Genomic DNA, 13,302 nt, shown 5'->3' with positions numbered 1-13,302 from the left:
TAGATCAATCGAGCCGATATTGGCCTTTTATTAAAGGTCAGATATCAGCCAGTCAGTGTAGTCCACTTCTGATATGATGGAGTCTGTTTGATTACATATTTATTATAGAATTGATCATTACTACACTCGTTGTCTATGAGAAGCCCTTCACCTGAATTGATTCTAATGCCACATTTTGCCCAGATTCCACAAGTACATATGAATATGTTTTGTTATTATTATCATTCTGGGTTTCAGTGGAGAGTTCTAGTGTCCCATGATGGTCTAAATGCTGTTTCTGAGAAGAAAAACATTCTTGGAGAAACACTGAATATTTGTATTTCTGGAGATTTTTTTCCACATGTAAACAGTCCAATTTAAAGATACTGAATATCGGCACAAAATATTTGCAATATCTGCAGCTTCAAAGCGTCAAAAATATCAGTATTGGTATTGGCCTACAAAAACCCATATTGATCAAACCCTAGTGCATACATACCATAGACTCACAGATGCACCCCGCCACGCACACACACACACCTACACACACTCCACCACCACCGCCGCACACACACACAAACAGACGGTCAAATAGACATACAGTCTGTCATATTTGCGTCTGGTAAACAAGCGCTGAGAGGCTGTTAAAGCCGGCAAGCTGAGTAAACCGGGGACAACGGTGTGCTTAATGAACTGGGCCGCCTCCCAGCACAACATCTCATCATCGCTCGGACTTAAACAAACCACTCAGCCGCTAATTGGCCGAGCTGCCTGGAGCTGCTGTGAGGAATGCACGCTCCCCACCTCCGCTGTTGCTCCTCCAAGCCGTGACACACACCGGCAAGACGGACTTTCTGCTGTTGACTCTTAGCGAGGATGTGTGACGGTGTGGCCTTCTGTTGGGCTTGACCGTGTAGATCCAGGTTCATGCATTCTCCTACTTTTCATTCATGTATTTCTACTTGAACTGATATTGATGTTTTTAGCATTTTTCACTTATGTATATTTCACATGATTCCAGTGTCAAAATTGTCGGTTACGTTATGTTTAAAGTGATAATCTATGAGTTCATCGCTTTTTTTTTTATTCTGATTTTTGCACTTCCCAGAGATCACCTGTCAATCAAACAGTGTGTCCAGTACTGTGACGTCTTTTTCCTTGCATCACTTTCTGTCTGCCAGAGGATTTTTCCTAGCAAAGACCTACCAGACACCAGGTGTTTAGAAGAGTAAATGAACCGGCTATAGGTTAAATCAGGATTGTGTTTTATCAGCCGGCGCTAGAGAGCAACAAAATGGAAATGTATTTATATGAAAATGTTGAATAGCGTGTAGTGTTTCTTCAAATAGTCTATTTTGGCAACAGTCAACGGTAAATACACTTTCCAATGAATATGTTTTTCTAATCACGTGATATTAGGGCGGTATGGTTAGTCTACTTACAGGCTTAATGCCTCGGTAAAACACTATCAGTATCAGATACTGTCTGAACAATGGACAGGCTGTTTCTTATTGTGCAGCCAGCGTTCCCCTGACAGTGTCATATTTTTTTTGGAGGTTGGAGTTTTTTCCCCGGGCCATGCAGACGAACCTGGTTGCAGGGTGGAGGAGTGCGGAGCTCCGTGAGCTGAGCGTATAGGCTCTGACAGGAAGTTGACAGAGCTTAAGATCGGGAAGCACACCCAAATGGCTCGTGGTCACAGCCTTGAAATAACAGAAAGAGCTTGACGCCAGCACATCTCTCCAGTCGGCCCATGTGCACATATCTGTTTCCTATACTGTACCGCAAGTTCATTCGAGGGCTGTGCAGACAGCTGTAACAGGGATTTGACCAATATGGGTTTCTGAAGGCGGATCTCAATGCTGATATTTGTGGATAGATGCTGCCGATAGCCGATATTTTATGCTGATATTCACTTTAATTTTATCGTTTTCATGCCAATAAATCCAAGAAATGACAAGGATTTGGTGTGTACCCCAAAGTGTTTGATTGAATAGATGCATTAGGTCTAACTGTAATCTAAAGCCCCTCTCACGCATAGAACCCATGAGTTTGTGTCAACTTTTCTGGCAGCACTAGTGGTTTCCCCGACTATCTGTAAAATTTCCATGTGGAATGCGTTCACACATGACATGACGGTCCAAGAAAGGTGAGGCAAGGCCGGGTATTGCATTTAAGGGATGTGACACAAGAAGTCACTTGCTACTGTTTTAGAAAAATGGTGGATGAGGAGCTCCTGTGGTTCTCCTACTATTATTAATGCGCATATTAATCTGTTCCTTCTCTTGGATGGCTAGTGGCTCCCTTGTCTTGGCCATTTTCATGCGAAAAAATTCCAAACAAATACAAGAATTCCGTTTTTTCCCCAGAATCGTATTCTTGACAGGGTGGAAAAGCCGCTGAAACGGCATCGTGGGACATTAAAACGCTCCATTGAAAGCTTACTAATGAAATTCTTTCAGGTGGGTTAAGGCTGGTTCATGCCTCATGCAGAAATGGACGTGACGGAGGGCACACAAAACGACACATTGGATGCATTGGAATTGTACGCAAGGTTTTGCACCACCTGGAATTTGAAACAATACAGACGGCTGTACAAAGATGAACCGGAAATACTGGCCGATTCCAGGCGGATTCTTTTATTTCTTGATGGGGGATGTGGAGAGCTACAGCACCACTGAAGTGCTTCCTCAAAGTTTTCAGGCGCGCGGTCGTCATGAAAAGCGATAGAAGCATGAACACCGAGGTACACGGACGACACATATGCAGCTTCTACACCTCTAACCACGCATGAAGCATGAACCAGCCGGTAGCAGCTCCTTCACTGCAGGTTTTACAGGCTGAAGCTATTGAGTATAATCATATCCTCACCTCCATCATATCGCCAATATTGGCCTTACAGCAAATCGATATATCACCTAACCCTAGCTGTAAGTACAAAGTCATACTGAAGTTTGGCGAACAGGCAAAGAGATCCAGAAGGTACATCTGGTGTGAAGCTTTTTGAAACAAACAATAAGAGTATCATACGATATGAGCCGGGAGCTCTCCGTTTCAGCCAGATGAAAGCGCGATGTTAAAGCCCCGCACCATCTCTCTCTCTCTTTCCCACTAGTAGTTAATAGGTGATTAAGCCCTGTTGCAGACAGTGGGCCGTGGGGAGCCGATTGATCTGCCCTTTGACCCCTCACTCTGATGGAGGGGGGTGGCTGGAGGTCAGGCCTGTAAGGGATACCCTCTTTATCCCTCCCCCAGAACAGGAGCTCAAAGCTGGGGGAGGCACCCAGGCATGATCCCCGGGTCTCTGGAGCCCCCCCCCCCCCACCCGCGCCACATTCATATGGTCAATATGAGCCAAAGAGCAAACACCTCGGTGCTTTGTGGCGGGGCGATGCTTTGACCTGTCTCATGGAACTGAATTGAGTATCTTTGATTTTCCCAAGGGTAACTGAAGCTGTGACAATAACGTCTGAATGTATAGACTCCAAACGGATTAATGGAAAGTAAATAATAAGAAACAATTAGACAATATCTGTCATAGGTGACAAGTTGGCGATTTGGTGCTCATTCCTCCGGCTTGGTGATAGCAGGTAATTCTGAAGTGAAGATGGAGCTGATCCTTTTCTCAGCTGAGGACTTGTTGGGGATTTTCACTGGAGAGGACTGTGTAATGCTCCTTCTCTTTGAGGTATCCATTGAAGTCAGCACTATTGCATTAAGCTTACTGGTCTTCCTAAGGGCACCTTTTCATCACAACACACACACACACACACACAGTCACACACACACATCCCTTCCCTCACACTCCCCCTTTAAAGTTGAGGTATTGTCTTTAACAGCATTATAACGGTATCATTCCCCTCCTACTGTGAACAACAAAGACAAGAAACGCCAAAGCCTAGAACACAGCAATCTGTGTGTGTGCGTGTGTGTGTGTGTGTGCCTGTGTGTGTGTGTTCTTTAAAGCAATGCTAATGGACCCTAAGAAGCATTAAAGTGACCCCTACTGTAACAAAAGAGTTAATAATCCGTTTAGAAAACAATCAGATCCCTGGCCATGAGAAAAGCCCCCCGCTAAGCCTTTCTGTAAAGAGGAGGAGGTGGGAATTCACCTCTTTTTTTTCAGTCAGCGATCTTGTTGAACATCGCTTGTTTTCATCGCGCTCTCTATGGGGAATGACGGAACTGTATTTAACGGCAGCGCTTAGCCGCGGTCAGCGAATAAAAGGCGACGCGGTTGGATTTCGCGAGCGGCGCGGCCATTTTGAGCGCTTCGTGGTGACCCTCGCCGGAGGTCAGGGTTTGTTATCAGCCCCATCCACTGTAAATGAGTCCCATTGGACTTCTAAAGGAGCTATTAACAAACAAACGCCGGCACACCCGCTAATTGCTAATGATATGGGCTCTTTGTGTGGCGTTTCCCCTCTGGGTCGAAATGTTCAACCAACAGTATCCATCTCCGCTGAAATAAAGGGCGAGTGGCTTTCATCTGGGCTTGCTCTCCCTCTAGGTGGAGTTTCCACTGATGTGATAGGTGATATAAGCCGTTATGACTGTGAATGAATCTCCTGTCCTGGATGTCAGATGCGACGCGGATTAGAAAAAGTGTTATTGATCGATGAAAATAAGTTCGAGCTCGACGTGAGGGTTCATAAAACTTTGGGTAACTGAAGACATTACCTCAGGCTGGCAGGCTTATCTGGTATGCATTAGAGCAATCCATCTGTTTTAACATCAGGTCAGTGCCGAATCTATCAACGCTTATCTCCGCTGTCAAGTAGGTGAAGACAAGTTATTCTCTATCTTTATCCCGCTTGTCTTTCCTTCCCTCCGCTCCCTCCAGAATCTCAGGCATCTTGGAAGCTCTGATCACAACGCTCCCAAAAGACAATTTATCAGTCTTCAAAATATCTCTATCTCTATGTAAACAAGTGAGAAATCTGCCAGTGGTGTGAGATAAACTTGTTTCCCGAATTGTCTTAAATCAAGCATCATTTTTGATATTAGTGGAGTCACCTGCCGTATTCTGCCTTGCTTCACAAGATATTAAAACTTGTTTCTGGAAAAAAAATAATTGGAAAAAGTGGAAATATCTCACCCCAGTGGCAATTTTTTTTCACTTGTTTTAAGTCAATTAAGATTTTAACTCAGTATATATTTTTCTAGTGAACATTCACATTTTATGTCTCCAACACCGTTGAAAATTCAAATTTTGACATATAATAGAACATAGGTCTCGCAGTGAGGCATTTGTGAATGCAATGAATGCCAAATAAGCCAATTACAAGATCATTATTGCATTACTCCTATCATCCCTGCTTTGTTGCAGCGTTAGCGAGCGCACAAAAAAAGCGCCGCCATGACTCGCCTGAGCTTTTCTTCGTTTACCTCGCCGCAAATTACCCAGGAGGAAATGTCCAGTGCAAGTGGATTGTGGGACTTTATTTGAATGTTTCCTGCGGTAAGTTATTCCTTTGTCTGGGCCGGGCTAATAGCAGGGAATGGGATTCAAATAGAGTCAAGCTGCCTCCTGAGATCCCTCAATCCACCGTCGCCATAAAAAGAGGTCTGAGGCCAGTCTAAATATTTGGTAGTCTTAGCAGGTTCATGTTAAAAGACACACAACTCCTCACACACACACATACGCGTGCACACACACATACACTCGCACACACACACACACACGGTGAATGCACAAGCAGGCCGAGGCTGTGAAGTTGAATGGCATAGCTCAAAGCCTTCCTCCCCCTATCCCTCTCTCTTTCTCTCTCTAAACCGCCAAACCATTCTCCCCCTTTCTCCAGCTCAGAGGAATTCATTAACTGCCTCTCCACAGAGACACTATGGAAATCAGGGAGCTACAAAGGCAGAGAGAGAGAGAGAGAGAGAGAGAGAGAGGGAGAGAGGAGGACAGGGAGAGAAGAGAGGGGGGGTGGGGGGTGGAGGAGGGGGGGTGGATGGGGCTATATTATCCTATTAGATGGTGGATATGTCTCGTTTCCCTCCCCTGTCATGAGAAAAACATTAATTTTAAGTGAGAAACGAGAGAGAGGGAGAGAGAGAGGGAGGGAGAGAGAGAGAGGGAGAGAGAGAGAGAGAGAGAGAGAGAGGGATGGTGAGGGTCTTTAACATTGCTCTTTTATCGAGCTGAAATGGAGAGTCCCCTGGCTCCATTTACCTTGGCAATGAGGATAGAGCCGCTCTCCATGAATGCCATTTAAAATGCCATGGAGATTAAGCATCCATTTCTCTCTCTCTCTCTCTCTCTCTCTCTCTCCACACACACACACACACACACACACACACACACACACACGCAGCGCCGCTCGTCATAATATGTGTTTAGAAAACAGCTTTGAGATTCATGAGTAAAGCCCTAGGTGCCAGCGCTGAGGAGGGAAGAAAACGGTGAAAGAGAGAGAGAGAGAGAGAGAGAGAGAGAGAGGGTCCATCACTTAGCCAGAGTGAGCTTTAAGCACTGTAATTAAATCATTAGATCTCCCTCCCGCCCTCCCTCTCTCTCCTCTCTCTCTCTCTCTCTCTCTCTTGCCCTCCCTCTCTCTCTCTCCAGCTAGGCTCAGCCAAGCTCATCAGGCGCTCCAGTGTGAAATGATGAATCTGTATTTATGGGGATGGAGTAATTACACAGCTAACCTCTGAGGGAACCCAGGAGGGCCACAGGGCCACTGAGCAGGGCGCAGGGTGCTCAACCTCATTAGCGCTGCCCAAGTGTGTGTGTGTGTGTGTGGAGAGAGAGAGAGTGTGTGTGTGTGTGTGTGTGTGTGTGTTCAAAGGAGCACATTGAACTAGAGTTGCTGTTTTGATAGCTAAGCCTCATCAATGAAAAAACATCAATCTGCATCCTTCCATATTAAGCAGTCAGACTGCAGTCCATTTGTTGTACAGGTTTCAAATATTTTAAATATATTTGCAGTTAACTTGCATCCCATATTCAAATGCACATGCGCCATTATTCTATCATTAGAAAATGTACACTCTTCCATAATTGTTTTTTAAATACTTTCAGCCTATAGGCCTATAATTTCAATACAGTAGTCCATTCTTCTCAGCAAACATCTGTCATTTTCCAGTCGACAGGTCCTGCGTGTGACATATCTTTGCTATCTCTTATCCTCGTCAATCTCGCTCATTATCTCCAGGCTCCTTTATCTTCAGTCTGAAAATATGCTCCACTGACTTCCGTCGATAATCACGGACATTCCGCTCGGATCTGGCCGAGCATATCGATGCCTCCCGGCCCATCTGCTGGCCAGTATGTCCGCCCTGTATCCTCCGGATCAGTTGTCAAACCCAGGAAAGAAACATTTTTGAAACATTTCCCAATGAGAAAGGTCCAAAATATATGTGTTCATCCAAGTTACAACAGTTGTTAATATGGAATTCCCTTTCCCCCCTCCTCTTTTATTATTATTATTATTAGCCTATTTTAAATATGAATATGAATATTATTATTATATAATTTTCTGCCTTTAGTCTGAGATTTTTTTCTGTATTCTAACGACAGAACTGGACTGTCAAAAAAAAAAAAATAAAGAAAAATGACAATGGATATCCTGTCATCCCTGTTACTTTAGGACAGAGATGGTGGATTTTGCTAAATAAAGTCATACAGAGTATTGACCACAAAAAGGCAGGTGGAATATACAGTTCACGCGCGCGCGCGCACACACACACTTAACAGTGAGAATCGCTGTCTTTCACAGGTTCCTGTTCTGTATCTCTGTACAGACATGGTGAATATTGCAGGGCAGAAATTAGATCACACACACACACACACACACACACACACACACACACAACACACACACACACACACACGACCTAACCAATGCACTAATCGCCTGCCCCGGGCATAGGAGGAGCTTGGTGCTTAAGTAGGCTGCCAATCAGTCAGTCAGCTCCACATCCAGAAGCTCCTGCGGCCAGACAGACGCATCACTCCGCACTCAAGGTGCCAAACTGCGGCTCTGAGAGGACTACGGGTCGGTGGAAGTGGAAGCTGACAGACTCAGGGGGGGCTGTGGTGATTTAGACACCCCCTTCATCTTCTTCTTCTTTCTGGGAATTGCTACTTTCTCTTTTTTTGCTGCCTCCTCTTGTTGTTGTGTGACTTTGACTTTGAGAGAGATTTACGCGTCTCCGGACATGTCTTTCCCTCAGCTGGGATACCCCCAGTTCCTAAGTGCCTCCCACGAGGTGTACGGGGGCGAGCGGCCGGCCTCTGCCCGGGAAGGAGGCACCGACGGCGGCGTGAGCTCGTCCGCTACCGCCGCCGCTGTCGGCTCCATGCTGGGGATGTACGGGAGCCCATGGGCGGCTCACAACTACAGTGCCTTTCTGCCGTACAGCGGAGCCACAGACCTCGCCCTCATATCCCAAATGGTGAGAGTTTAGCCTTGTTGAGACTCAGTTGTGCGTCCATGGTTGAACGAGACGAGGTGTTCGATGATATTCATTTTGTTGTGGTTTATTCTCTTGTATTGATAAACTACTTCGCAATCATGCAATGCAAATGATTTTGATTTTTTTAACTTACATTCATTCATTCAGTCATTCATTTTCCAATTTAAGCATTTGTAGTTTTTTATCCTCAGTAAATCTAATTTTCAAAATCATACCAATCATTGACGTTAACATGTATGTTAAACTGCTAATTAAACCTAAATTTAGTGCATTGAGGCTACTTTGCAAAATCTTCACACTTGCAATTCATATGTCAAATTCAGATGAGCCGATATTACATAAAATAAGCATATGATAGCCTAAATCATTTGATTAACAAATATAACATTTAATTTTACATGCAAATGTGGGTTCAGTTTTTTGCTACAAGACTTTGGAAAATAAATCGCGGACATCTCAAAACAAACAAACAAATATAAACAATGCAGTGATAATCTAAACTTTATCCACTATATGTTGTGGAAAAACTATGGAATATCAGCCTTTCTAAAAGAGAGAAAAAAAACATAAAGGGGCGTTTTTATTTAGAGATTCAGAAAAAGAAGATGTTTATTAAGGTAGTGGAAAGACCGCAAAATTAAAATAACCTGATGAGCGCTTCAAAAAAGAAAAGAATAATTATCTATTGTTAATTCAGGATATATTAAATTTAGGCTGCCCCGTATAGTTGGTGCAAAATCAAATTTAAGGATATTTTAAAACTTTTTAAAACTTTTTGTTTAAACTGTACAAATAAAATCCTAATTAAAAAGTAATTAATTTACGTATGCTGTGAACTTGAAGAGAGAGAGAGAGTACATTTTAAGGACAGGTCGCTCAACAAGTTGCCACCTTTCTCTCCAACACCTCAGGGCTCCCAGTATGACCTGAAGGACAGCCCGGGGGCCCACCCGGCCGCTCTGCCTGTCCACGCCGCTCAAGGCTTCTACCCGTACGGCCAGTATCCGTACGGGGACCCGTCGAGGGCCAAGACGGCCACCCGGGAGACCACCAGCACTCTGAAGGCCTGGCTGCAGGAGCACCAGAAGAACCCCTATCCCACCAAAGGAGAGAAGATCATGCTGGCCATCATCACCAAAATGACACTCACACAGGTGGGAATGCTAAGCTGTTTCCCCTTGCTAACAGCGATGGGCTGATTACTCCGAAACAAGTAACATTACGCATTTTAAAATAGCCTAATGGCATGACTTATTAGGAATAATTCAGGGTCCCTGGAGTATCCCCCCCACCCCCCCACCCCCACCCCACCCCCCCTCCACACACACACACACACACACACACACACACACACACACACACACACACACACACACACACCACCAATAACAACAGCAACGCCACTCCTGGGTGGGCATCAGTCTCTCCTTATGTTGGGACCCTAGCTTAAAAAAAAAAGTAGTGAATTATTCATTACTCGTTTGAAAAGTTGTGTCATAACTTTACTTATTACTCCCTGGGATCAGTAATTCGTTACACTACTCGTTACGTTACCCCCTACACACACACACACACACACACACAAATTGGTGATATTGCACCCTTTCTTATACCTTCAAAAATCAGGATAACTGAGTTCCCTCTCATGTGAATGATCAGGGAACCAAGCAGCATTGATGTTCAGTGTTCTTGTCATACTCTTAGTTAATAAAATAAAAGTGGCAGGAATTCCACCAAGAGAAAGAAAACTTTTCTGCCATTTCGCTTCTGAAAATCTATCATAGTTTTAAACAATCATAGTTTTGGGACATGTCAACTTCAGTCGCTTATTTACAGGGGTCACTGATTTTATTCTGATATATAAGGTGTAAAACAAATCCCGTCTTCTTCATTCCAGGTGTCTACGTGGTTCGCCAACGCCCGCAGGCGGCTGAAGAAGGAGAACAAGGTGACCTGGGGCCGCAGCGCCGAGGACCGGGACGGGCGGATCTTCAGCAGCGACAACGAGGACGAGCACGGCAAGAACGGGAGCGACGACGAAGACGAAGAGGAGGAGATCGATTTGGAAACCGTCGATATCGAGAGGCCCGAGGAGCAGCGCGCGGGGGAGCAGGGCTCTGGGAAGGGAGAGGGAGAGGCAGAGGCGGGCCTGGCCGCCAGAGAGGCCTCGGAGCCGAAGAGCTCGGAGAGCGGCAGGACGCTTTCTGTGGAGGGCCTGCGAGCAGCGGAGGGGGCTATTTCTCTGATAAAGGCGCCTGTTGTGAAACTCGCTGTGGATCATTCTCCCAGTAGACAGGAGTGCCAGAGACCCGCGCAGAGCAAGCCCAAAATCTGGTCCCTGGCTGAGACCGCCACGGCCCCGGACAGCTCTCACAAACCTTCCCCCGCGGCCCACGCGCACCACCCGGCTTTGGCCTCCGCCGGCCATCCGGCTTTACTCCCGGGTCATGGGATATATACGTGCCAGATTGGCAAGCTGCACAACTGGGCCAACGCGGCTTTTCTGAACGCCAACTCTCTTTTGAACATGCGGTCGCTCCTCGGAGGGGCCCCGGCCGGACACCTGCCTCTCCACGGCGCACCGGCGGCGCGTCATGACGCGCGAGCGGCGGCGGCGGGCCCGGGCGCCTCGGGGACGGAGGATGACAGCGATTTAGAGTCGTCGGGGAGCTTCAGTCCAAAGCGAGATGGTAGGTTGTATGGACTATTGGAGGGCCTGCGCGAATTATTTTTTGGATTATTGGTTGCCAGAATAGGCCTCATTAATGATACAAGTGTTACTTTGATATGGCAATAACAATTCCTCCAATATGCTGTAATAAACTGCAAAAAATTATAAGTATTCAGAATAATTATCAACTGAAATGTGTGAGTATCTTTTAAAATAATGTAATTGAAAACAAAATCCTAACTGATATAAGCAGTTAAAATAATTTATTGCATTGTTTCTTTTTATAGACGAGGAGAGCGACCACAGGCCCGATTCCCCCAAGTCCTCATTTCAGCTGATCACTGACAGGTAACTTAATGCATTTCAACTCGCTCTGACATTATGACATTATCAGCCTCATTTTCTTTTCATATATCCTCTGCTAAATGAAGCTTAAAGCTGAGGTAAACACTGTTACACCTGACTGGGTGGAAGGGGGGACCTCGCACATAAATCATCTCAAGTGATTGAATCCCCACTTTAACGCCTCGCCAGGCACAGTCTCATATGTCCTACGGGGGCCCCCCCAACACTGAGTTATCGCCACCTATGTCATTTAAATAATCTACCGCCATTTATTCACGCCCCCTCAGTCAATGCACATATGTTAAGGAAAATGCTGATAGCAATATCAGCTATGTAGTGAAGGGTAAAACCACCAAAACTCACTTTATCCACCTTTTTATTTGCAAGAATAGAGTTTGCCCATCTTTTTTAGGGCTTATGTAAATCTTTAAGTACTAAATTCATAGTATACATATTAATAAGTAGCATCAGACTGGTGTAAGTTATATGAGAATAGGGTTTTTTTAAGGGAGAAGGCATAAATTAATGCTTTTCTGACAATTTAATTGATTTTTGTTTATACTGGGGTTGTTTGGTGATCACAGACTGGAAGCAGTTTACCCATCTTTTTATTGACCCAATAAATCACTCAATATCATTGGAGGAAATAGAGTATTCACTGTTACACTCATTTCATCTCTGACTTATGTTTTTCTTTTTCTTCTTTTCTCTCCTCCTCTCCTCCCTGTCAAACCTAGACCTCACCATGGGACAGCAGCACAGCGAGTTCTGACATCGACATTATGAGAAGGCAAAGGAAAAAAAAACAAAAACAAAGGAATAATTTTATTTAACGGAGAACAATTTAATGAAGGCTATTTTTTGATAGGGCAACCTGTCATAGCGTATTACTGTTTAGCTTATACATGCAAAAGAGATGTTTTTTGGTCACAGATTTGCTTGTATCTCCCATTTATGTTTTATGTTTTGTTTTTTTGTCCCTCTTCTATTGTGAATGGAAACATATCGAAAATTGTAAATACAGGATACGAATTTGTCTCTAAAGAATATATTTTTTGGGAACTAAATAAATGTCATTGTAGTCATTTATTTTTAAAGACTCCTTCCCTCTATCTAATTTAGGTTTGGTGCATCATCAAAGTGAGCAAATATGAATGATCTATTCTGTTAAAGATGGGATGCAAATCAAGGAAAATGGGTTGGACAGGGATGCAGTGGAGGGTGAACCCACTTAAACCCAGTTTACCCAACTTTATATTTAGAATTTACCCTCCTTTTTAGGGCTGACAAAAATCTTTATGATGTTAATTCACAGTATACATCATAGTAATTAAAATGATGTAGGCTATGTTATAATGTAATACTTAATTGACCCCCATATGGAAATTCTCTTTTCACTTTTAGCAGAAGATATGGAATTTTAAGTGAAAAAAGCACAATTTGATACTCAGATTTATATATAAAAATATAATTTATTTCTGTGTATGTTGGTGGCTGTTTGCCTCATGATGATCACAGACTGGAGGCCACAGTTTACCCACCTTTTTATTTACCGCTACATCACTGGGTGTAGCCTATTTCACATTTTCCTTGCCAGCCAAGCCATGCAGTGTCGGCCTGTTCTGCAAAGAGAAAGCCTCACCCGCGTTGAAATCTGCACCCTCGCCAAAAATTTCTGACTTATGCCGACGCCTTGGAAGCCACTGCAAGCGCTGCGGAAATTGAAATTGAAGATTTCCAGCCCAGTTAGGCGAACCTTGTGAACCTGTGCCTGTGCTTTCAGCCCGGCCTTCTCGCTTTAATGTTGGATTATACCCCCTCAGTGCCACCACTGCCGCCTCTGAAATATGGATCAGACGGCAGGAAAGGCCAGCAGCCAGTAT

At 44.5% G+C, this 13,302-nt stretch overlaps 1 protein-coding gene across 1 annotated transcript; it reads left to right on the top strand.

Annotated features, from left to right (window-relative positions):
• Nucleotides 1-8,145: 8,145 nt before the first annotated feature.
• On the top strand, nt 8,146-12,205 carry irx1b (iroquois homeobox 1b). The gene is made up of 5 exons (XM_071914917.1): nt 8,146-8,382; nt 9,315-9,557; nt 10,301-11,093; nt 11,362-11,422; nt 12,157-12,205. Exons 1-5 carry the CDS (start codon nt 8,146-8,148, stop codon nt 12,203-12,205), a joined length of 1,383 nt encoding a protein of 460 aa, XP_071771018.1.
• The last annotated feature ends 1,097 nt before the right edge of the window (nt 12,206-13,302 follow it).

Source organism: Centroberyx gerrardi, chromosome 19, assembly GCF_048128805.1.
Source record: "Centroberyx gerrardi isolate f3 chromosome 19, fCenGer3.hap1.cur.20231027, whole genome shotgun sequence".
In the NCBI taxonomy this organism is placed as follows: Eukaryota; Metazoa; Chordata; class Actinopteri; order Beryciformes; family Berycidae; genus Centroberyx; species Centroberyx gerrardi.
This window is presented reverse-complemented; position numbering and strand designations above follow the sequence as displayed.

Coding starts and splice junctions, on each gene's coding strand:
- irx1b (XM_071914917.1), top strand. CDS start 8,146: ATGTCTTTCCCTCAGCTGGGATACCCCCAGTTCCTAAGTGCCTCCCAC. Junction 9,558..10,300: donor CCAAAATGACACTCACACAG/GTGGGAATGCTA, acceptor TCTTCATTCCAG/GTGTCTACGTGGTTCGCCAA. Junction 11,423..12,156: donor TTTCAGCTGATCACTGACAG/GTAACTTAATGC, acceptor TGTCAAACCTAG/ACCTCACCATGGGACAGCAG.